Source organism: Mycteria americana, chromosome 1 (assembly GCF_035582795.1).
Source record: "Mycteria americana isolate JAX WOST 10 ecotype Jacksonville Zoo and Gardens chromosome 1, USCA_MyAme_1.0, whole genome shotgun sequence".
In the NCBI taxonomy this organism is placed as follows: Eukaryota; Metazoa; Chordata; class Aves; order Ciconiiformes; family Ciconiidae; genus Mycteria; species Mycteria americana.
Window position 1 is genome coordinate 194,631,138 of NC_134365.1, and position 26,786 is coordinate 194,657,923.

The 26,786-nt window shown below is 39.5% G+C and overlaps 1 protein-coding gene across 1 annotated transcript in view; it reads left to right on the forward strand.

Moving 5' to 3' along the window:
• Positions 1 to 26,786, forward strand: part of TRPC4 (transient receptor potential cation channel subfamily C member 4) — a 164,989-nt gene that overhangs the window by 104,629 nt on the left and 33,574 nt on the right. The window contains exon 4 of the mRNA XM_075491999.1: positions 12,784 to 13,120. Within this exon, the coding sequence (XP_075348114.1) occupies positions 12,784 to 13,120 (337 nt within the window). The remainder of the gene's footprint in view (positions 1 to 12,783; positions 13,121 to 26,786) is intronic.

Genomic DNA, 26,786 nt, shown 5'->3' on the forward strand with positions numbered 1-26,786 from the left:
TGACCTGGAGAAGATGAAGGAGTCCACTCTTAAAACGTTTGCAGATGACACTAGTTTGCAGCTGATATGCTCAAGACAGGGCTGCCAGTTAGAGAGACCAAGACAGGCAGGAGGAACAGGCTGACAGGAGCCTAGTGAAGTTCAACAAGGACAATTGTTGAATAGACAAGCATAAATATTATTCTCTCAGCCTTGGGTCCTTTGGCTTCTATCCTCCCTCAATTTCCATGGAAAAGTTGGGGTTTGTAACAGGTCCAGAAAGTTCAGTACTTCAGAAAAAGAAAAACATTTCCCCAAAGCAGTAGTGAGATATATCTGCCATCAAGTCTTCTTTTCAAAATAGGAGGTGAGTTTTTGCCTTTGTAAGCTGTCAAGGTTAGAGAATTAAAAGTTTGCTGTGTCAGATCCCTTGTTGGGGTTTCTAAAATTCCCCACAAAAAAACCCTGATATTTGTTTGATTATCTTTGAAGTTCTGAAATGAAGCACTAAAGGAGCTCGCAGTTAAAACTTAGTAGTGCTGCCGCTGTTTCCCCACACAATTACAATGTAATTTAGTTGACATTATAGTTCAGTTACCAAGTATGGATTGTTTTGGATGCCATCCTTTCTGCCTCTCACTGACGTGTTTGGATGTTGAAAAAATCACAATTTTGTTGTGGTGATGGAGGCTGGAGTTGGGAGCACTACAGCTTCTGTCAGGGTTGGAGCTGACTGGACAGAGTAGGCAGTGGTAAGGAATAGAGAGGAACAAGGATCTCACTACCATCACCTCAGCAAGGTGGTATTTCCTGAGTAAATTTGAGAGGGGTGTTTGTTAAAGAAGAGGTGTTGCTTCCTGATTACAGTATTTGATGTTATTAGCATGAGACCTTTACAGCTGCAGGCTGGATATTGTGGAGAAAAATAGATACTGAACATGACTCTAGCTCAGGAGGCATCACCCAGCCTGCCTGTGGGTCAAGGCAGAGGTCCTCCAGCTGGCTGATTTTGTTAAAGCCTGTATGTTATGCATAACTGCAGCGAATGGGAAAGGTACCCATGCAATCTAAATTTAAATTGCAGTTCACAGAGGAAGTTAAATGTTTTTGCAGGTTTACTTTGGATTTTTGCTCTGTATTCACTTATCTCTTACTATACAATAAGTTTCTTTATTCTTAATTATAACATATGTCTGATTCTTGAATAAATTTCAGTTTAGGGAATCATGATTTCATGCATATGATCAGGATACATCTGCTTAACACCGCAGAATAGTGCAAAGGAAGCAGAAGAAAATATTCCTTCAGAGTACCGGTGAGCTATCTTTCACAAGGATTAAAGAGCAGTTCTTTCTTAGAAATGTACCCTTTCTGACTTGCTGGAGCAGAAGCTAGGGCGTACATGTCATGCAGGCAGTGCCAACAGCCTATGGAGTGTATTTCTCTGTCAGTGAACAAATTGTCTGTGATTTGTCGAGGAAGAATGTAGCCTCAAACCTTCAGGGACTGAAACACAGCCTTTGCTTATTTCATTCCACATATGCCTCTTCCACCTCTAGCTTGTTGCAAATGGTCATTTTCCTCCACATTTTAAAATAAAATATATTCCTTTACCTGGAAGTAAAAGCCGATGTGTTTTACTCCATCTCCATAAAAAACAGCTATGGAAGTTGGGCAAACAAAAACATCTTCTGAGTTACCCAGTTTCTAGGAGGATGCAATGAATTTTAGAAACACCAGTCTAACACAGAAACGTATCACATAAATTGGTAAAATATTGTACAAGAAACTGGTCTTTGAGACTTTGTCTGTACTGCTAAATGAAAGCAGACCATAGCATGACCCTAAGACCGAGTGATACTAAGGGATTTGTATGCAAACAGGCTGCAGCAAGTTGCAGATTTGCCTTTCATAGAGCTGTCTGGAGAGGTCAAAACTGGAACCAGGCAAGAGCAAATAGGTAGTGGGGATGGCAGGGGTCCAGTGTTCAAATTCAATCACTGTTTGATTTCTCAGTGTCGACGTAGCCTGAACATCCCTAAAAGTGACACATATGTAAAAACTCAAGTAAAACAGGGTCTTTACTGGTTCTTTCATTGCTCTGGTTCTTCACCATGAAAGAAACCAGCAGTGTTCAGCCATCTCTGTGTACGAGAACAGTAAGAGTAGCTCCAGGTTTTTATTTGAGATACCAAACTCTAATGTTTTGCCACAAGTAGCAGAACTTCATAAGGGGAAAGCACTACCCAAGGACTGTCATTATTTCTCCAGGCTGGCAGATGCTGGGTACAGAGAATTTCATTAGCAGCTATTGTAGGTATCTTCCCATTATGGCAAAGCTCAGTATTTCTTAGGTCTGTTCACAAGAGAAGGTCATTTTCTTCAACCACAACCTATTCTTGCGTGTAAAGGAGCTTTTGGAGAGCAAAGCTTTTGAGCAAGCAATTATACTCCCTGCAATTCTTTCCAAGATTCATATCCTATGTTTAAACTGCAGAAGCTGCACATGGTGGCTGTCAATCAGCCATTCAAGAGCAGTGCCTCTGAACTCATTTAAGGCAAAACTGGGAAGAAAGGTAAATTGTACAGATAATGAAAAAATTGAAAAACATCATCTCTGAAGGCCAGAAGGAAGGTTCATGAAGGCCACACTTGACTGATACGATTGATGCCTCTGCTACAGACTGACATGCATTTCTTCTGCAAATGGTCTCAGAATAATGCTCACTGAGTGTCATTGCCAAAGACTTATCATTTCAGCTTAGCCTTTATGCAGGAACTGGGTGATTAATCTGATTTCTCAGCCTTTAACATTCTCAGATAAACACACAGCCAAGTTAAACAAGAGGAACTTAAAGATGAAAAACATTGAAGTATTTGAAGAGAAAGAAAAGCAGATTGAGTGACTATATACATTCTGTTCCTAAGTATTAATGAAACTACAAAGCCAGACCTCCCTACAACATGTTAACAGAGAACTTTCAAGAGAAAAATATGTGGTTTATTGCTTTATTTAGTTTGAATGCCTTTGTAATCAGTCTGTATTTTTCCCTCATCCCTCTAATTCTGTATTCAGTCAGCCTTCAAAGGAGTGTTATGCTTTCCAAAAACTGGTTTCGCACTGATTTTGGGCAACTTTGGCATCTTCAGTTCCACACAAGCTTCACATAATAAACAGCCAGTTCTAAAGAAAGTGGGAAACTTTGGAGTTCAACATGACTCTGTCAAGAAAAATTGTGCTCATATCCATTTTTCACATCAGGATGCAGGATGGCACCTTGTAAAGCTAAGCTAATGGAGTGAAACCTAAATTTGCCTAGTGCTAATGGAAGGTGAATATCACTGCTCGAAGAAGGTTTCTCTTCACAGAAACAGGCAAAGAGCCTGTAGTCAGGTTTCTTCCAAATAGCTCAATACCCTGCTCAAATCTGAAAGGATGCTCAAAAAGGGAAAATAAAGCTAAGAACGTCTCACTACCTTGTTTTGGCCTCTGTGACAAACTGCACAAATGAGGAGCACAGTGGTCTCCAGTGATGCCCACAGAAATTATCTGATGAGCAAGCAATGCCCAGAGGAAGAACCTATCTAGTCCCTTTCACACCCTTCCCTTACTCAGAGCTTTTCCCAGCTAACTTTTCTCCAGCTAAACTCACACTGCGTTCTTTGCTTCTGTTGCTTTCAACGTATTTGCAGCTCCTTCATGAATTTTGAAAGGTTGCTTTATTAATTTGTAACTTTTCCTTCTGGCGACATAGCAGCTACAAAAAGTAGACAAAATGGTACAATGAGCTGCATGTGAGGGAACTCATTAATTTTGTCATACAGTAGGATTGTAACTAACTTAAATCCTAACCCCTTCTGGCTGACCAGCTAATGCTTAGAAGCTTTACCAATACAGGACACAAAACCAGCTTGGATGTAAGAAACATGCTACTGGTAATTGCTGACTGCTCAGAGGTGTGGGTTTTTTTTCTTTTTACAGCCCCTGGGCATGACAACAGACTATTCCTTATACAAGTGGCTATTTGTTTCCAAATCAGTTTGAGTCGATAGCATGATTTACAGGAACTGTATGCTATGAGCAGTGCATGTTATTTCTACCTGTGTTAATACATGAAGTTGCTTAGAGTATATATTGATTTCAGTCTCCTAAAAGGAACTTGAACTTTTGAGATTATAAACAAAATGTGTTTATAGTCTCAATTTATTCAGTATTAGAATTAATACCAGGAGAATGATCAGCCACTATTTCTATCCTCTTACCAGTTTATTTTGCAGAAACTATTGGTGCAGACAGCAAACTTGGTGTCAGAGGTATCTGAAGACTGCTTTGGGAATAGTAGGATTGAAGTGATAAAGACCTAAGCAAATATTTTGACTATTATGTCTTTTTCCCTACGCATGATGCACAGATTATTACAGCACAAGTGTTTGGAACAGCTGAAATGGTTTTATGTACTGTTTGACAAGAATATGGTTCAATGATATGAGAGAGACAGGTTCTGCCTCTTTTCAAAGGGAATAACCAATGGTGAAAAAGATCTTAGTAATACCTTGTATTCCTAGAAAAGAAATTCACACCTAAATAAATAAATTCAAACCTGTGAACACAATTACTATGGCTATTACTAAGAATTTGGTTGCCCCAAAAAACACTGCTTGGCTTAATGCAGTAAGTATGTGGGATCATAAAAAATACTTGGTTGAAAGATATCTCTCAAGATCATCTGGTCCAACCTCCTGCTCAAAACCAGGCTAACATTGAAGTTAAATCAGGTTGCTAACGAACTTGCCAAGCCAAGTTTGGAATATTTACAAGGATGGAGATTCTGCATCTTCCCTGGACAACCCGTGCCAGTGCTTAACTACTCTCAAACCAGAATTTACCTTGATGCAGCTTGTGACCATCCTCATCCTTACATTGTGCTCCTGAGAAAAGCCTTCTTCTGTCTATAACCTCCCTTTTATTTGTGTAAGACAGCGGGTCCCAAACATGATTCTTCTCTTTTTGAGGCCGAGCACACCCAACTACCTTCTTCTCTCCCTGTACATCATGGGATCCAGCCCCATAACCTCTTGGAGGTGCTCTGTTGGACTCACTTCAGTTTGTCCATGTCTCTCTTGTAGTGGGGGACCCAAAACAAGACTCTACACTCCAGATGTAGTCTCACAAGTGCCAAAGAGAGGGGAATTATCACCTTCCTTTGCAAGCTGGCTGTACTGTTGCTACTGTGGCCCAGGCTATACTTTTGCATTGCATTTGCATTCATGCATTGCATGAATATGCAAGTCATATTCAGCTTCTTGCTTACCAGTGTCCTCAGGTCTTTTCTGCAAAGCTACTGCCTAGACAGTGAATTCCAGCCTGTGCTGTTGCAGAGGGTTATTCTGTCCCAAGTGTAGGACTTTGCATATAAGTATGAGTCTTATTTTTTGTTTGCTATGCATGGAATTACACCAGCTAGGTGTGTAAAACAAGGATCCAATATAACAGGGGTAAATTCATGTTTCATTATCTCTGCGGGTACTTACAGATACTTACAGAGGTTCTTTAATTATTTTTCCCTAGAAAAATGTTTTAAACTGTGGTGAGTCTAACACTTGCCCAGAATGGGAACTAGAAGTATTTTACCAGCATCCCAGTTCTGAAATTTGGAGCTATTTTACACGCTCATCCCAAAGCCCAACAACTGATTCACTTTACCACCGGGAAGCCTAACAAGGTTATTCATGCATAGCTGGTTCCTGAGAACTGCATTCTAGTTTCAGTTCCCATTGCCTTTTCTAAGCAATTAATCAGAATCACTGCAATTATAAATAAGTCTTGACTTATTTAATAGATATTTCATAGTTTTCTGTGTGCTATTCATTTTACTGAGAAGGAGCAATGAATCAAATGAAGAGCTTCTGCTTGTGGTGATGCAGCAAAAAGGAAATTTAAAATGTTTAAATTAAAAACTGTAATGTCATTGTTGGTATAATAATATACATTAATCCTTTTAACGAAGCATTTCAGTCTTCACTTTTATGTTTTCCTTTTGTTTTGTTTTCTTCCTCCTCAGATTTGAAGTTAAACAATAGCATAATTACAATTAAAAAAACTGGCATTGTATTCTATTCTTGGTGAAAGCAGTGTAAACTCTGGATTTTATGATGAAGGCATCTATGCTGTGAATTTGTTTCACTATAGGACCTGATCTGAAGCTGATTACCCTGATGATATGCAAGCTAGTGTGCTCTGGTTCTCTGATCCCGAGTGAGCTGACTAGTTCCCTTAATGATGAAGCTGCAGACAGAGCTGAGGAAAAGTTGACCCAGTGGTTTGGGTCCAGCAAGAATCATGATTATAGTGATAGTCTGCTCCAGTCAGCACTAGACTTAGGGTGGACATGAGAAGATTCACAATAATTCGCACAGGAATTGGGGCTTCTGGCCTGAGGCAGAAAACAGACAGTATGACTATACCCAAAGGAGTTCAGAACATGGTCCCTAGCTTTTAGAAAGGAAAATGTAGTGCTGATCCAGTCAATAACGTTAAAGCATTTAAATTGCAATTAAATGTTATTTGTCTTAATGAACCAACCCTCACAGAGTAAGTGCCGAAATCCACAAATATAATCTTTGGGGGAAGATACAGAAAAGAATATGCAGTGATGTGTCTAGAGGGAGAAACAATCTACCAAATTTAGGAGTCTACTTAATGAGGTTGGGACTTGAATCTGTCATTAGTGCCAAGCAAATATACTTTTCACAACCAGTAGATAGAGAATTTTGACATCTAAATTTGAAGTTAAAATAAGTAGGAGAGCTTGGGTTTTCATTAAATATCTAAGATAATATGTAAAATATGAAAAGTAAAATGTTCTAGAGAAAGAAAAAATAATTGGGCTTAATTCTTGTTGCACTGGAGTACAACTGTTGGAAAATGTGTGGGACAAAGTAGCAGACCTCAGAGCTAACATTTCCTACCAGCTTGGCTGTAATGGCAGTACAAAACAGCACAACAGATAATCTGGCCAGGGCTTTATAAAAAATATTACTAAAAAACTTTATGATAATAATTTATTTTTGCTTCCTCCCCCCAAAAAGATCTTTAACATTCGTCTATGAGAGAATGGTGTCAGGGATAGTTCTTTGTGCTACAGCATAACTCACTTCTACATAAGTCAAAAAGGAAATCACTTCCCTTTGACAGCTTTCATTTCTAGATGACAAATCATGTTCTTTTGCTATGTTACATACACTAAACCACCTACTGATCTCAGAGTGGGAATTTAATTTGGACCTCAGATTTTGTTAGACTGTTTTGTAAGTGTAAAAATTAGTGCTCTATTACAAGTGGGGTTTTTTGATATTTTTGTGTATTTCCTAATATAATGAAATAAATACTTAGAGGTATTATTGTGCTATAGGCAAGAACTTGACTTATTATGATGATATGTTATTTATAAAAATAATTATTTATATAAAAATATTATTTCTATAAAGACAATATATAGTTAATAGTATCACTTGTGTTATTTCTTCATAATTTCTATTAACTGAAGGATATGTATTATAGCAAAACTAAAGATCAGATTTAATCAGCAGTGAAAATAAAATTCTGGGCTATGTATATGCTTGGGTATCACTAGAATCAGGCTTTGCTATTATTTATACCAGATTATTTTTGCTGGCACTGTGGATAATTTCTGATTTTCACCAGTCTCAGGGAAGAGCCAATTTCCAGCATGACAACTAAGAGAATGAATACCAAAACATTTTCAGACGGGCAGACTCCTATGAAGGAGCTAAAGATGTGCAACCAGGAATAATCATTACAGCAAAATCCCTCACATAATTACAAACTGCTGGAAGCAATTGGAAGCCATTGTACTGTGAAAATATAAACTTGCTGATTGCTAATTATATGGAGACAATGTCAAAGTCAAATAACATACAACATAATACCGACAGTACAAAAGATACTTTGAATACCTCAGAATGTAGTATCTCCAATTAAGGAAGAAAAAATATACTACAGTGAAAATATTTTGGCATAGGCAATGCAGAACTGGCAAATTAATGTCACAGAGTATTTCTATTTCTGCTAGTCATAAAATATTTGTGTAAAATATTTTTTTAAAATTTTTTTTTAGCTCCCAGTTCAGCAGAGGACTTACATGTCTACTTAGGTTTACTATGTAATCATCCTAGATGCGATCCCATCCATTTATACAGGAAGTGTCTTATGGCTTGGAGCATGTCTTTTTACCATCCACTTCTACTGTTCCTTTCTAATAGAAGGGTTTATAATAGTTGTAGTATAAATCTCATTTGACCCGAGAATTTTGCCATGAAGACTTTTTAAAATTTTTTTCTGTAGAGAAGTGCTTTTTAGTGGATAAATTAAAAAGTCAAGTGTAATAAGCACTCAAATACTTACTTATTACACAGAGGACAAGGTGTGGGTACACAACATTTTCCCCTCATTTCCTCTGGAGTAAACAAGTCCACAAGGACAAGAGGGGAGATGCAGTGGGCAGTAACAAGCTCCCCCTCTCCACGCAGCTGAGGAGCAAGACTGTTGAGTTCACCATTGAGTGTATTTTTCTTGCCATCAGGATCCCCCAACTGTTCCCCATTCAAGAACCTCCCTCATTATTCAGCTAATGTAATAAATGTAGGTATCACTATCGAACATATTTCAGAACATATGATGAAAATCTCTCAGCCACAAAAATGGAGTAAGTAGTCAAACTTGTGAAAATTAATTTGGACATTTTTAATAATTTAATACAATGCCTTGATAAATGAAGCAGAAAAGCGTGACTATAAAAGAAGTGTCAGCAAGAGATTTAGGGTAATTTTCCTGTTGTCTGAAGAAGACCCTGGAGTGGTTCACAGTGTATGTTATATGGCCAATGGAGCTCAGAACCATAAAGAAAAGGCTGCAGTGAGGAGACAGATATTTTTGTTGCTTCAGGACATTGTTAACTAACCTTGCCAATGGTGGTGTTAGATAAAAACAACAGCATGAAACTGGATATCTGGACCTCTCAGAAATGCAGTATATGATCTGTGGACACTGTGTTGTGGTTTCTGTTCTAGACCTTTGCCTGCAGTACTTGAACTGCTTCCCTATGCATGCAGCTCTTAAAATGCTGACATAGTATTTTATATGCTTGCTCCATACTACACTATTAGTTGCTTCTTATGTGTTTCATGTCTAGTAAGTCATTTAAAGTACATTACCGATGGTGATCCCCCTAACTCTAGCCATATCAAATGTATAGTCTATGTTACTTTTCTCCTATAGTCAGAGGATCTAATCAGTGCTAAAACTGTCCTGTCACGGTCAAAATTTGAAGAAAAGTATGAGAGCTAATTTCTTTAAAAATTACAATTTAAAAAATTGACTCTTCTATGTCTGGGATTTGAAAATTTTCTGCACTTACTGAAAAACTTCCTGTGCCTCAGAAAGCAATCCTTGTCTTTGACACACCATACCTTAGCAATACAGTCACAACACGACAAAATCTAATATGGGTATTAGGAGACAAGAAACAATTTTTCAATCCTGCTCAGAAATGCTTTCTGTATTAACATTGAAAGTTTTGCATAGTAATCTGTTTAAAGATTAGAACTAAGCAGCTACTGCCCACCCAGATGGTGCAGTCAGCAAGCATCTCCTCATGGCATGAGGTACCTCTGCATCAGTTCTGCTCTACCCAGCCCCAGGGCAGCCCAATACTTGGTGGACATTGGAAGAAAACCCTCCTTTTATTTAACTTCCTCCACATTACAGCAAGGGAAATTAATTCCTTTTTAGCCATGCTTGGCAAGGAGTAGGCCCCCTATGTCAACCACCAGCCTTTGCTAGCCACTGGAAGTTGTTCCTTCACCTGGGTCCCCAACGCAATGAGGGCAGCCCAAAGGTGTTGAGAAAGGGGATACAGGCAACACTTAGGAACTGATTACTCTTAGGTGAGAGGATATGTAATGGGAAGAGATTATGAAGAAGGGGAAACAAACATGAATCTGGCACACTCCAGGGAAAAAAAAGGAAAATATTTTACTCAGGAATTAGTCCACGAGTTATACTTTTTCCCTAGTCAAGCAAAGCACTAATCTGTACCTACCCAAGCAAATTGAGGTGAAAAATTTTGTAGGGAGACCCCCATTAAAAACTTGGCAAAAACATAACTTTGAAACCATCCGCTCTGACTGCATGCAGTATTATTCCAGACATTTGTATCTTGAAACAATCACCCTGAAACCTTGCAAATGCATTTTTCCTAATGGAAGAGATGCATAACAGAGTAACTCTCTGTTACTCATTTTTAAGGCTATTTTCAAGGTGCTTACGGTAAGAGTAAATTTTCTTGTCTTTCACGACGGTCAGAGGCAGCTTCAGTGCTGGTGTCTTGTAGGCAAATATGTCTCTGCTAAGGACACTGGCATTTCATTAACATACACCAGGTCTGAATTTGGCTCAGGTTAACATTTCTGACAAGATCCAGACATATATAGAAAGATGCATGCTAACGCTTGTTTCATTCCAAACTAAATAGCATTTTCTACCAGTAGTAATCCCAGTGATTTCAAAAACTGTTTGAGACGTTACGTGTTATTCATCCCCAAAGGAACTTAGCTCCTGTGGTTATAAGTATTATCAAAATAATGTAAAATCCCAAACTACCTGCATTTGATTAGAATTAAAATCTGAAATTATTTGGTATAAATTAACGATTTTATTATTTAATAAGATAAAGAAGTTTCTGCATCACTTTATTAAGTCTTCAGCTAATGATTTAATCCAATATATGTATATATGCATGCGTGGAACTGTATTGGGTTTGCGTGGCAAGGTTTTGGTAGCAGGGAGGCTACAGGAGTGGCTTCTGTAAGAAGGTGCTAGAAGCTTCCCCCATGTCTGATAGAGCCAATGTCAGCTGGCTCCAAGATCGACCTCCCCAAAGTCAGTGAAGAAGGAGAGGGAGGAGGTGCTCGAGGCACCGGAGCAGAGATTCCCCTGCAGCCCCTGGTGAAGACCATGGTGAGGCAGGCTGTCCTCCTGCAGCCTATGGAGGTTAATGGTGGAGCAGATATCCAACTCAGAGCCCGTGGAGGACCCCATGCCAGATCAGGTGGATGCACCCAAAGGAGGCTGTGACCCTGTGGGAAGCCCGTGCTGGAGCAGGCTCCTGGCAGGACCTGTGACTCCATGGAGAGAGGAGCCCATGCTGGAGCAGGTTTGCTGGCAGGACTTGTGACCCCGTGGGGGACCCACGCTGGAGCACTCTGTTCCTGAGGGACTGCACCCTGTGGAGAGGACCCATGATGGAGCAGTTAATCTGTAGCCCGTGGGAAGGACCCACATTGGAAGAGTTTGTGGAGACCTGTCTCCCGTGGGAGGGACCCCACACTGGAGCAGGGGAAGAGTGTGAGGAGGAAGGAGCGGCAGAGACAACGTGTGATGAACTGACTGCAACCCCCATTCGCCATCCACCTGTGCCACTGGGGGGGAGGAGGCAGAGAAATTGGGAGTGAAGTTGAACCTGGGAAGAAGGGAGGGGTGGGGGGAAGATGTTTTAAAATTTGGTTTTATTTCTCATTACTCTACTCTGATTTGATTGGCAATAAATTAAATTAATTTTTTCCGAGTCGAGTCTGTTTTGCCTGTGACAGTAACTGGTGAGTGATCTCCCTGTCCTTATCTCGACCCACGAGCCTTTCATTATATTTTCTCTCCCCTGTCCAGCTGAGGAGGGGGAGTGATAGAGCGGCTTTGGTGGGCACCTGGCATCTAGCCAAGGTCAAGCCACAACAGTAACATAACGAAAATGCTTCTTTTCTTTCTTTCTTTCTTTCTTTTTTTTTTTTAACAAAATGCAGCAACTCTGGCTCTCTTTGATGCATATGTTGCTTCTATTTTATATTTCTTATGTCAAGTCTAGCATGCTGCTACTCTATGTCCCCTTATAAAAAAAAGCATTAGGGAAAATAGGAACTAGTGATCAAATAAAAATATGACATAAAACCCTGGAATATACTTAAAGCTTCTTTGAAAAGCTATCTGAAAAATATTAAATATTTACTGGGTTTGGGTTTTTTCAGTGAAATTCAATTTTAAGGGTCATATTTTAAAAACTGAAATCACATCATGGAGAACAAACAGACCATAAAATATTGTACAGGGTAGTAATATATCCTGACAAGGATTAGTGAAGCACTGGGGAATGTTAGTGCTTAGTTCGTATTGTGCAGGTATTATGTAATGTATCTGTAAGAGTTTTGTCAGTATAAAAGTATGTAAGCTTGATTTTTAGAGAATTAGCTCTGGAACTTACTGAGAATAGTTCGTTCATGGCTGTGGAATTCAGTTTCACTGTTTACAGATCTCGGTTGTGCTTTTCATTTTCATAGCGACTTCCACCTCGCATTCTGTGAATTGTCCACAAATGTTGCTGGTTGAATAATGGAAGTATTTGTGAACTTGTTTTTCAGTTTGAAATCAGCTTTTGAGGTACATGTGTTTTACAGTCTGTTGGCTCCTTGTGTACTCAACCAATGGGGAAGTCAAGCTTTATTGTGAAAAATGAATTTTGATGGCTTTGTAGTATACTTTTTGCATTGAAGGAAGGGCAGGCTGACTCAGCCCTGGCTTACTGGGATTATCAGTAAGAGTGGGCTTGCACAGGCTGTGGATTTATTTTTTTTAATCACTATCCAAATGTTACTTATTGTAACATACATAGCATGGAAATAACTTTACAGAGGTAACAAGGAACTAACCATCTTCCTTTCTTCTTGTCTCTGTAGTTTGTTGCTCAGCCCAACTGCCAGCAGCTGCTCGCATCCCGCTGGTACGATGAATTTCCCGGATGGAGGAGGCGACACTGGGCTGTGAAGATGTTGACATGTGTTGTGATAGGACTCCTTTTCCCAGTCTTCTCTGTGTGCTACCTGATAGCTCCCAAAAGTCCATTAGGGCTGTTCATCAGAAAGCCATTTATCAAATTTATCTGCCATACTGCATCCTACTTGACTTTTCTGTTCCTGCTGTTGCTTGCCTCTCAGCATATTGACAGGTCAGACTTGAGCATGCAGGGACCACCACCAACCATCGTCGAGTGGATGATATTACCGTGGGTCCTGGGTAAATGTATTACTAAAGAAAATACAGTGAAAAGTGTTTTGACCCCTGTGGTTTTGCCAAGCATTCCTGAGGCAGGAAGATGCAGTAGAGAGTTCTGTCATGAATAATTGACCTACCAAAACAGGCAAATGGTCCATCTCCTTCAATACCTAGCAAGAGTAGTAGACAACTTGGGAAGAGTTTAAAAATCCAAAGTGTCACCACCTGATATATTACAGTGAGGGAAAACAAAAAATATCAGGGGTTCCTTCCTGTGATTAAACAGTGAAAAATAGATATTTATGTTCTTTTTAATACCTATTTTCTCCAGGCTAGAAATTGTTCTGATTCTCCTAAGTGTCCATTTGTTTTCTTTTTTAGTTTCCTTTTAAAAAAAGGGTCCCTTTGCCAATATAATTATTTTTCATGTATTAGAATGAGGCACAGTGTTATTTCTGGAGTGTTATCACTAACCTTAGTTACGTAAAGTATGCTTCTTTCTAATATGACAGACCCACCTACTGCAAATAGTGCTGACCAGCACTTTCAAGTGAGTATTTTCATTAAAATATGCATGCAGAGTATTTTTTATGTGAAAAATCATTGATGAGAATTTGTCACTCAACTTCAAACAAAATATTTTACATCAGAAGGAATACGAAAATCCCCTAGCATTTTTAAAATGGGGGGAAATATTCCCACTCTGTCCTGATAGCTTAAAATAAAAATTTCAGTCTGGGATTATTGAAAGCCTACTTTGTGGGGGCCATGTCGGCCTTAGATGTCTTCCGGTGTGATTGCTCAGTCCTATCAGATTGGACTATCCTAGGTCCTCCTTACCTTTGCATGTCTCCCCTGCTAGATGGTATCTCTCTTGGTGTGCCGTGGTCTCTTCCCTGTTTCTTATTTTAGGAACCAACACAAGTTGGACCAGGTCAGACCAAATATACTTGGTCTTGACTGAAATGAAATTGTAGAAGGAAGGACTTAGTAGCCTTAACTGCAAGAATTTAAGTTTGATAACTTCATTTAAATTGACATCACATAGACAAGTTCATGCACAAACTTTTCTGAAATGTTTTGGATTCTGGTGGTGGGATTCTGTTACCTCTCTCAGAGCTTCCCATTAAGATTCTGTTTCTCTTCGCTTTTGCAGTTTTCCCAAACACCTGGCTTTTTTTAGAGCAACCAAACTGACAAGGCTTTTGGCATCATTGACCATATATAATTTACAATGCAGTGTTGAATTTATAATACACTAACTGGCAGTGCCTGATATTCCAGAGAAGACTGAGTCAGTGGCTTTTCCTCTGTATGTTCCTTGGTAGAGCACTGCAGAAGCAGGAGGGAGGGCTACATCTGTCTTTCACTTAAACAAACAAGCATGCATGACTGAAAACCCTGTGTACACTTACTTGTCGGGAACATCTCAGAAGGACCAGCCTTCCACAGATGAACTGCTTTCTGAGATTTCCCCCATGATAGCACAGCATAAAAAAGTCCTCACCACCAGCCTTCACCATGTCTTGTCCTTCGCTGGGTAAATATTGCTACTAATATTAAAAAACCCCAATATCTAGTATTATTGCAAAGAAATTAATCAATCTGGCAGGCTGCTTAGAATGACATTTCCTACAGACAAGTCAGACTAACTTCAGTGGGTGAGATTCACATTTAAATATTAAAAAAAAATCATCCACTAAATTTTCCCAGTTTTGTACCATCAAGAAATAAGAAACCAATATAAAAATCATTAGTTTGATACATTACTTCTTTAGAAATAAATGTTACAATGCTGAGGAGGAGGAGGGGGCTGTTTTGTGCTGTCCTATGCCCAGGGGAGATATAGTAGCTTTTCTGTCCGGCCTTCCAAAATAGCCAGTGGTCAGTATTCAAGGTTCACAGTATCCTGAGGCTGAAGGATAATAAGAACAAATGCATACTCCTTGACATGCCAAAGTGAGTTTTATCATTAACCTATCTTTTTAAGGAAAGAAATCTGAGCCCAAAGAAAAAGGCACAATTTGAGAAGGGCAAGGGCTAGTTTCAGCTAAAGGCAGTTCTAAAATTTTGGTGACTAACTCCTCTCCAGAAAACATGCAGTGGGAAGAGGAAGAACCTCCATTGCCCTCAACCTCTGACACTGTTGTTTACTTAGGAAAGGGATTAAGTAACTCAGCATCCCAAAACACTTGTTTGAAGAAACCATTAACCCTGAGAATTATAACTATCAAGATGACTATCATGTCTAAAAGCAGCATTAATATTTGCGGTACAGACTTATATGGCCAGATTATGCCAGTACTGCCTGTGCTGAATAAGCCCTTCCTCTGCAAGCAGGACAGGTCAAGTCAAGGGAACTGCTTGCATAAACAAATATTCATGAGCATGAATAAAGATCAATAGTCAGATACCATGTGGTCAAATAGCTTGTGGTTAATCTAGACTGTAATGTTCAGAGAAACTGTGCCTTCCAAAATCTCTTGCATCTAAACCAAAGTATTTTTCACAGTGATCTCTAGCGGTTCCTAACTAGTGGTTTCCTGTAGTTCCAGTTTCACGTTTGCTGGGTTCAGCTTTCAGACTTGGGTTGCTGCGGTGCCTTAGCACACTCAAATAATAAGGCCCCAGATTCACCTATCGTAATCTCAGGCAATTCATTAAGTTCCCTCTATCTTTGAAGGAGACAGGCACACATTTCCACAGACACTTCAGCTCACAGTGAGTGATGACCGTGGCTATTTCAGCTTTTTTCTTTTTTTTTTTTTTTTTTTTAGAGGAATGACTCTCAGCCAAAACCTGCTGGTTTTGTATTCACATACATACCAACTGTGGTCTAGTCATCTTTTAGTAAACTAAGTAGCTTTAGTAAGTCCTTATCAATAAGCTGAGGTTAATTTCCAGGGCACAATTTGGTCTGTCATCTCATCTCTTCAAACTATACTGCTATGCAGTATCCTTAAGAAGAGCAAATGCAGCACTCTGGAATTACACAAGGCAGCCTAAACCTGAGGTACGCAGATGTATCTCTGCATTTTCTGGATGTAGAGGAAAATCGTTGACGTCTGAGACAGAACTAATGTGGCTCTAGGGTTATAGTTATTCCCTGAAATTTGAAACATGACTAAGTAAACCCTTTCCCCAAAGCAAAGGTTATCCTGGAGCAGCTACAGCATGTCAAAACTATTAACATTTTAAACAATAGAATTCTTTGTTTGTCTTTCTCTTAATTCAAATAGCTCTGCATGTAGTTTACATTTTAATAGCTACCTCCCTTAAAATGAAGAGAGGAAGAGGAGCTCTGCTTTCCAGGCCTCTCATCGACATGAATTTCAGCATACAATCATGGAAACATTTAGGTTGGAAAGGACCTTTAAGATCATCAAATCCAACTGTTAATGTAGCACTGCCAAGTCCACCACTAAACCATGTCCCTAAGCACCACATCTACATGTCTTTTAAATACCTCCAGGCATGGTGACTCAACCACTTCCCTGGGCAGCCTGTTCCAATGCTTGACAACCCTTTTGGTGAAGATATTGTTCCTAATAGCCAATCTAAACCTCCCCTAGCACAACCTGAGGCCATTTCCTCTTGTCCTATCGCTTGTTACTTGGGAGAAGAGACCGACCCCCAGCTCTTGACAACCTCCTTTCAGGTAGTTGTAGAGAGCTATAAGGTCTCCCCTCAGCCTTCTTTTCTCCAGAATAAACAACCCCAGTTCCCTCAGCCGCTCCTCATCAGACTTGTGCTCCAGACCCTTCACCAGCTTCGTTGCCCTTCTCTGGACTCGCTCCAGCACCTCAATGTCTCTCTTGTACTGAGGGGCCCAAAACTGAACACAGCATTCGAGGTGCGGCCTCACCAGTGCTGAGTACAGGGGGACAATCACATCCCTAGTCCTGCTGGCCACGCTATTTCTGATACAAGCCAGGATGCCGTTGGCCTTCTTGGCCACCTGGGCACACTGCTGGCTCATATTCAGTTGGCCTTGACCCATCGATGCACCCTGTCAAGATCCCTCTGCAGAGCCTTCCTACCCTCAAGCAGATCAACACTCCCGCACAACTTGGTGTCATCTGCAAACTTACTGAGGATGCACTCGATCCCCTCGTCCAGACCATTGATAAAGATATTAAACAGAACTGGCCCCAGTACTGAGCCCTGGGGAACACCGCTTGTGACCGGCCGCCAACTGGATTTAACTCCATTCACCACCACTCTTTGGGCCCGGCCATCCAGCCAGTTCTTTACCCAGCGAAGCGTATGCCCATCCAGACAATGAGCAGCCAGTTTGCAGGAGATTGGAGCATACGTATGTTTCATAGAATTTAGGAAGTTTCGAGATTGTCCATAATGATCTAAGCTCTCCAGCAATCAAACAGTAATTAGCATTTGCCTACTACTATGTAATGGAAATCTGAATATGCGTAATTAGCATATATTAAAAGTGTCACTAGAGTAGGAGGCTCACAGGAAAACCTGTATTGGGCTACATTTACATGGAGGCTATTGATTGTACATTTAAAAATCTCTTAAGGAAACTTCTGCATTAATTTTGTCTTTTACTTGATTAGATGATTACACAAGTGGTGTTACAGTATGTGCTGATTATCCATGGAACAATAAGTCAGTATAACACGGCTAATGTTATAGCTTTAAGAAGCAGTTGTGGAAAAATCTCTTGGTAAGAAGAGTCAGAATCTCCTGTCCTTGCATTTAAAAAAATAAGAAACAATCTTTTTCTGGTAAGGAAAATTAATTTTGTTCTTTATATTAGCTATCGTTTCCCATATCCCAAGAATGCCAGATGCTTCACACTACAGAAGCATAGCTTGCTTCCTATACTTGAGAACCCATCACCACTGAAAAAAAGACAGAAAAACAAGCACTGCATATTGTGGAAAAAAGTGAGGAAGAACAGTATTTTCCATCATCAAATTCCCCACCCAGTCGCTGAGTGGCCTCTGAGCATTATAACAGTGATGCAAAGGGGAAATGAAGTAAGGCCCAGCCTCACCCTCTGTGTGCCTTGACTGCAGCTCACATAAGGATCATATTGGTCTCTATAGATTTGCCATACCTGGTCTTCTACTCTAAACCCTAGCCTCAAACCTAGCAGTGACTATGCTAAATGTTCTCACAGTGGGCATTTGGCTCACCAGGGAATGCTACAAAATTCAGAGAAGAAAGCCAACAACCAGACAAACTTGGTGCTTAGTACATGTGGTTAAAAAGCTCCCTGCCAGTTGTTCAGGGTGGCTGCAGCAAAAAGAACAGTTTTTTTAGGCAAATTTGTTTTGATGAGTTTTTTGCTCTTTTATGGGCATCTTTAAATGCTCATCATAATTATGTTGTTCAGAATAGTGCCTGGAGCAGGAATGCAGTCTTACTGAATCTCTAACAATGCATTCCCCATCCTTTCTGTCAGAGTGGTTTATACCATTGGCATATGTGAATCTATAGGGAATGTGGATGTTTGGGAACTGTGCAAACTGCAAACATTTGTGGTGAACAAACTGCTGGTGGGACGTATGGGAGTGTACAATCTTGTCAGTACTTAGCATGATGTACATCCAAACCTATGGCACAGCAAGACACTTCAGATGAAGTGATCATAGAGGTTGCAAGTACACTGTGCATCATCTTGTAAATTTGGTCAAGAAAGTGTTGTGTAAAAAATTAAACAGTTAGTACAACTTGATGTGTTCCAGGGAGCAGATACAAAGGATAATATAGACAGCAAGATGAAACTACATAACCAGTAGTGACAAATAAACTGCAGAAGAGGAAAATAATCCCAGACAAAGCTGGAACACAACTTCAGTCAGAAAGAAGGATAATGCGCATAATCACCACTCAAGGCCATTTAGTCCAAATTACTCGTCAACACAGGCTAACTACAAAGATAGAGCAGATTGCTCAGGTCCTTGTCCAATCAAATCTTGAATTTCTCCAGGGATGGATATTCCACCACCTCTCTCAACAACCTGTGCTTGTGTCTAGCCACTGGTGAGCTTTTTTCCTGGTGTCAGCTGGAATATCCCATGCCACAATGTGCAACCATTACCTCTTGTCCTTCCAATGTGCATCTCCAGGACAAGTCTGGCTCCAATTATTCATAAGCAGCAATTCCATAGTGGATGACAGCAGTAATACCCCCCCTTAGTGTCCTTTTCTCTAGGCTGTACAAACCCAGCTCCCTCAGCCTCTTCTTGTACATCATGTGGTCCAGGCCCCCAGTCACCCTTGATGGCCTTTCACTAGGTTCACCTGAGTCAGTTAATATCTCTTTTTTTGTTGGGGGTCCCAAAACTGGACGCACTAAAGAAACTATTTATTTAAACATCAGGAGAGCCACTTCTTGTCAGAACTGCCTGACTCTTGCCATAACAGGACCTTTTACTCAGTTACTTGTTGGTTTACCAGGTTTTAAATATTTGACATTAACATTTTCTGTGTAGATTATTTTATTTTATTCTTTGGTTGTTGTTGGTGTTGGCTGACATGCATCTTGTGTGTTTAAGATTTAATCTAGAATGGTGTTGCCATTTCCAAAACTGAGGCCAAAGAAAAAAATGTCTTGTTTTGATTATGAAAAAAAATTCAGGAGACTTTTTCTTTGGGAAAACACTTTCAATGGTGCTATGACCTCCAGTTAAATATGGGTAGCCATATGTATTTTTTGCTATTCTAGTAAAAATATATCCTAAATTTGAAAAGCCTTTGTAAATGTCTTTTCCATCTAAAATGAAGCTATAGACTGTGCTTTGGTTCCTGAATACCATTCATAGTGCCAAACCAGCCATAATCAGTGGCTCCTAGTCACAGTGGCAGATGTGTGATCTCTGGACAAGGATACCCCTGCACTTAGCAAACCTGGAAGCTTTTACTTTATTCTGGCTTCAAATCCTTTCCCTAAGCATTCAGGATCAGCTGCAGTTTAGGCTAGATGGAACAGTGCTCTGCCTATCTTTAATGGCCTTTTACAGTGTTTAAATAGAGTTAAAAAAAATAAAGGAAGTTCTCTTCCTTAACGATGACTGTCTGAATGTTCATTTTACATACACATTTATTAGCTATGGAAAACTTCCCTCCCACAGGCGATGCCTTAGAGCTGCAAACAAGGACTCTGCTTTTACAAGATAATATAAAATAATCATATATAGTCAAGTATTCAGTGCAGGCAGATGTTTTCTTGCAATCACAATATTTTGCTGATGGAAGCAGGTTTTGTCAGGATCCTGAGATACTCTTTGGACTTCAGTCCTGTTTTCAGTTGAGTACCATTGTGCTTGCTCCTCTAGCATTCAAATATTTCACATTTTAACATTACAATCGTATAGCCTGAGCATAAAGAAAACAGAAAAGGCCCACAGTGTGTGTGCAAAGCCTAGCTTTGATTCCTTTGCTTCCTAGTCCGGGGCCTCAGTAAGGAGGCTAAAGACACCTGTTGGGTTTTTTTGTCTTCTTTAATTCTCTCTCCTTAAGTGTCCCTTTCTCCCATTTTTAGCAGGAGTGGTGAATGTTTCAGCCCCACACCATTATTCCTGCCCTAGTACTCTCCTGGGATAGAGGTTCAGTCTTTCCTCAGGTTGACAAAAGGCAGGTTTCCTGTTCCCTGTGCAAGGATTTTAGCCATAAAGCTGCAGTGCCAAACATTCATAGTACTCTTGGGGGATATAGTTTAAGCATTTCAGGAAAGGAAGATGTTTTGGATGCTGAAACTCAGTCTCATGTAGACATCTAACTGAAGCCCTGAGATAGGCTTCTAAGTACTGGTGAGACAGTGTTTGAGACTCATTCCTCATTCCCATTCCTTCTGTTCCACTCATCCAGGCTGTCTTAGCACACAGTATTCATACACTGTGAACTTCAGCTAGGCACTTGAAACTCAAAGTGAGCATAAAATGCAATTTATGGGGAAATTAGGTCTCCTGCATGGTGAATTTTACTTTCAGTACTGTGTACTTAATTTAGACATTGAATCATGGAATATTTCCGTGACTAAACCCCTTCATGGGACTAGGTTCCCAAATATGAAGTTTAGATCCTCAGTATTGAGATGTTCAAATCCTTACATGCCTGTTAATAGGAGAGAAGGGGATGAGCAGTTTCCTACATCCCTAAATATCCATGTCTGGCCTTGCCTAGAGCTGCACATACAGTGCCGAGCTGGTCTGTGCAGGACTCTTAAGAGCTTTTGAGCAATGCTATAAAGGCCTTTCTATGTTTCATAGACAAGCTATGCATGGTCTGCCTGCAGGTCTTGTATCCCTTTGTGGATCTAAGCCTTGTGCACACTTGAAAACTGTATTTCTTACTAGTAACTACCTGATAAGAATATCTTCATAATATTATTATAGCAACACTGAGAGAATGTATTTAAGTGCTGGCAAAGATAAGGAACATGCAGATGTTTGGAGATACAACACTTTAATGAATATTAGATTGCAGTACTGTACACATTGGATACATATTGCTTTATAAATTAAGGATGTTTATGGTAATAGTTAGGACATAAGCCTTGCTCCTTACTCTCTCCACAATATTTTTGTGAAAGCAAGAAACTATTTTCTATATTAAATCAATTTTGATAAATACATGCCACAAACAGTTTCAATGAAGCCATGGAGATTAAAGGATTATGAGTAAAATTATACATGCTACACTCATCATGTAAACCTGTTGAGCTTAATAGAGATTTAGAAGCAGTAAATGAGGATGTACTTTTTCTTTAAAGAGATTTATAGACTTTTATGCAAAAGTACCTGAAAGAATGGACCCACACTTTTGGCTGGCTAAATTTCTGTCTACAACATTATTGTAGAGCAGAGTTCAAAAGCAGAAATGTGCAGAATTTCTGTACTCTATCTCCATATTTATGTACCTGTCCATAGCCCCTTACTCCAAACTCAGGCATTTAGCAAGTTTGCTTGTTATGAATTAAGAGATTAAATCAAAGTAAACATAAAGAAAGCAATTCAGGTGCCTACAAAGAGGCACCTGATCCCATTTTTGAAGTCTGATATACTCACAGAGAGGTTGTACCTATGATAAATACCCTACAGGAAACCTGTACCTTTTTTGGCAATGCATGGGGTGGCCAGCTTGGATACGTAGGGCATCTAAAAACGTAGGGCATCTAAAATGGTGCTAGACGTTTCTGTTTAAGCACAATACATTCCAAAAATATAATCTCTTTCATGTTTCTCTAGATTGTGACAACTACAACATCACCATCTGCAGTCCACTGGTATAGAAGGCTTAGGTCCATGAACCTGAAACGGTTTGGATGAGCATCCTTGATTAATTTGAACTTTATTAACCCCACTAGCCAACTCATATTGAACATGACAGTCAATCCAGGGTTACAATTTATTTTCGCATACACTCCAGGACATAAAAGATTTTTTCTTGGCTTATATTCCTATTCTTTACCAAAACCCAGTTTTACAGAGGCAAAAAAAAAAAGGAGAAGAAAAATGGCCAATAACATTAAGATAGATGTAGTAAGTTAAATGTCCTTTCATCTTCCACTATGATAATAAACTACAATTAATTTGCATTTCAGAACATTTTGCAAAGGAAATTCAAAAGACTGCTTGAAAAAATTTAACTGCTAATTACATATATTTGCTTTTGGCATTTATAGGAGTACTGTGAAAGTCAGACTTCTTGCTATTCAAGTTATGAAAGAAAGTGTGTGGTCTAAAGACACTGGCTACTGTCCCTTCTAAAGATACTGGGTTAAGGGAACAGCTATCCCACTTATATGGATGCCTTACCGCATAAATACTCAAGCAACTGAACAACCATGCTATTGGGCTAGGTGGTGAAACTAAGCCATAAATATTTGAGGGGCTGTTCAATGCTGATTGTCCAAACCATTTGCACCTGCCATTCCATAGTGGGTGAAGTACATATATATAACACCATAATTCATAATGCCATGCCTAAACCAGTTTCATTTGCAGCTGATCACTGTTTCTTAGAAATTATACTTTTCCTTGAAGACAAGAGTAAATGCACTGCTGGTACATAATCAGCACTGAATGCTCTCAGCTCTGGTATAGTTCATCCAAAAAGCTTGAATGCTCCATAATCCTTCTATTGTTCATTACCTTTTCACTGCACTCCAGAGGCATTACTAAACTCATCTTCATTGCTTCGGGGGGGGGGGGGGGGGGAGGAATTAAATTCAATCTTACAGGTAAGAAAGTGAAGACAAAGAGTGAATTGAGGTTAGATATTAAATATTCTCAGTGTTGAGCTGTGTGCGCAGATAATTTAAACCAGCAATTCCTGGACTCAGCTTGTTTGGGTATAACTGTCCTGGGAAGAAAGCTGGGACATAAGTGGTGCCTCTGGCCGTGTCATTCCCAGCTCTTTGCCTGACCTGACACAGGACCCAGACACTGTGCACAATTGTTCCCCTCCCAAACACCCATTTCCCTGTCCCAAGGGAAAGCAGAAGGCGTGCTTTTGAATTTGTGCATGTTCCTTTGACATAGCTGTATTCTGTTAACAAAATATGCCCCAGAGATTGGGAGCCCCTGAATTATGCAAGGATGCCTCTCTATTCCTCTTGTTACCTTCATATACCTTCAGCAGAGATCAGTTCATCAGCCCAGGTGTAAAGCAGAAGAGATATTTCAAGCCTTATCAATGCTCGCTGAATTCCCTGGAATGACTTTCCTTTGCTTCAGAGAGATTTAGATCATTAGCAGCTTGTCTCACTTCTTGTTATATCTGTGAAAGAGTTTAGATCACATAGTAGAGCAAAGTGGAGTTTGTCAGTTAAATGGTTTCATAGTCCAGTGAAAATATGTTCTCCAAGAAACATACTAAAAGGTTGTTGTTGAACTTGGCATGCAGAGATTGACCCTGAGGAACCTCTTGCTTCCCATCACTTAATGGTAAGGAACAAAAATAGCATGGAGCAACCAACCTTTTGTGGGAAAGGTAAGGACAAAATTAGCTAGGGATTCACAAATCTTTTTAAAACCAAAAATAGTTCAGGATGTTGCCTTTCCTATCTTTCTTTGACAAATCTTGATGTTATTATTTACAGTGATGCTTTAACCATAATTATATTTATAAACAACAAAAGTCAGCGTTGTGGAGATGGCATAACATTTCTGTGAATTTTTATAGTTGACAGAAAATGTATTTGATTTTTGTAGTTGCTCAAGATTCAGTACAAGAAAGGAATTTAGACAAAGTATATCTAGGATTTTTTGTCTTAGAACTTAAAACACCTTTGAATGGATTTCATAGGGGGAGTTATTTTTTTGTTGTTTGTTGGAATGAGAGAATGGAAATGAGAGACGTGTTCCTTAGGAGTAAAATCACAGGTCTAGGTAGCTGTGAATTGATAATGAGATCAATCAGGATAGATCCAGAATTTTTACCATCTGAAAGTTATCTGCCAGCCTGCACAAAAAGATATCGTGTCTAACCCAAGGCTTTATCCAAAGGGACAGAGAACGTTTGTAAGAACATTGAGCTGCTGCCCTGCTTAAAGTTGCAAGGTGCGAGTGTGCAAATTGAGTCTTACTTTATGAACAGAAAAGTAGGTCCACATTTTTTAAAAGGTATTTCAGTGTCTAACATCCAAAGATTTCAAGACTGGCAATATAGCTTAAAAATCTAAGTCTATAGATAAATATATAAAATAAAAGCTAGTCTTATCAGTGTATATGTGTTGATGTATCTACATATACAAAAATCTACAGATTGATTATATGTAGTATGTGATATCCATTACTCAATTCTTAAGGATTTTTACAAGTCTTATGAGGTAATTATAATGAAAGATGGTGTTTTTCTAAGAAAGTTCTTATTTTATTTCAGTGCCTTTTGTTCTTCAGTAAGAAGCATTTTAATTTCTATCTATTTTGTTGGCTTGGATAAAATTTATTTTTACAATAAGTAGGGTTTATTTTAGAAGAAAACTTTTTTTCATCAATGTTCAGAAATGTTTACTGCAAAAAGAAAATAAATTTAGCACATGGATTCAATTTTTTTCTCCAAATTTATTTTATCTGATCTATTTTAGTTCATCAGGCAAACTGGACTTCAGTCAGATGGTTGCATTGATCCACTTGCATGTATAATACTTCACAGTGCTATACAAAACACCTCTATGGTGTCTGTCATTCCTAGGGCCTCACATGGTCTGTGGGATTCTTGCCCTGAATTTATGTCTATTTGATCCCATTAAAACCATGAGGTGTTTAATGAAATTAGTTTCTATCATCTCAGCCTGTTTCAAAATATCCATGCGGTTATTTCTCTTTTACTTCTCCAGTCTCTAGTTACGAACAATGCAACAAATGCTTGAAAGTTTCACCTTCAGCTTTTCAATTTAAGTCCTTGATTAATGAGGTGGAAAAGCTGCATAATGTTGGTAATTTCCTTTCAAGTGGCAATAAATTATAAACGCAGGTTGATGGGGAATGGATAGGTGGAGGTATAAGAGGCAGGTGTGAAATCTAGCTGGTGTGAAGGGATAGAAAGGCCACAGTTGGAGCAAAGAGACAACCAGAATATAGCAAAGATTATCCAGCTAAAACAGTGAAATCTGCTCTGGGTGGAATTATTTCAGCTAAATACAGGCACCTGGAAGTTAGACATCTGTTTTAATTCAGCCTAATCCTCCATGGCTCCCTTTTCAGTCAATGAGATGATTGAGCCACCTGCAGATGACAGGATTATTGCCTTGGAGATGCTTGTTTCCTCCCAGGGAGGTGAAGAGGACTTTGGGCAATGAACTTGTCCCCAGCCTGACTGTCTAAAGGCTCTTGCTTTTAGATCTACCCCTTGTATTTGGCTGGTTCCTCTTAGCAGTTTTTCCCCAGTACCTGCGTGCAAGCTGGTGATGTCCCCTCTGCTTTGTTTAGACATCGTCTTTCTTGCTGCTGAACACGTAGCTCTGACATGAGCTCTGTCACCATGTGATAACATTGCTGCTTTGGCACATTAATAAGCAGACAATGCCTGGACTCTAGATCTCTTTCCTACCTGTTACAATGCACTCATTAGACAGTCTTGTCGCTGCATGTCTTCTTCTCTTCTATCATGTCAGGTCGTATTTTAGAATTGCCCAGAAGTCTTAGATAATAAAGTCAGGTGGTGTTCAGTCTTCTAAATAGGAAAGGGAAGTGTGCAAGGTCACAGAGATAATGGTGCTCTGATCTCTGGATGTCTTTTTCTTATTTAAAAAAATACATAGATTTTCCTAGCCTTTCCCTGATTCTCCCAATGAATGTAACAGAACAAAATTAGCATATTGTATCAGACCCTGTGAAGATAAGAGCTGACTGACTTCTCCCCCCCAACCCTTCCTTCTTGCAAAAAGATATAGTTATGATCTACAACAAGATTTCAAGACCTCTGGCTGTGTGATCGTAAATTAATCCTAAAAGCACAACTTGGAATCCCATGGTTGCTCAGAATGGCTCCATCATGTAAGCTCACCAGGCCTTAGAGAAGTCTTCCACTTTGCAGAAAAGCTCCTGGATTTCAGAGTATGCTTTTCTAGGATAACCCTTCAGGCATACTTGGGAGGATTTACAGAATTCCAGAGACCCCAGTTCTTCCAGCATTCATTGCTCTAACTGAGCACCCCTCAGGATACCTAGCCATAGAGACCTGGTACCTCCAAAGACTCTGACCTCAGCTT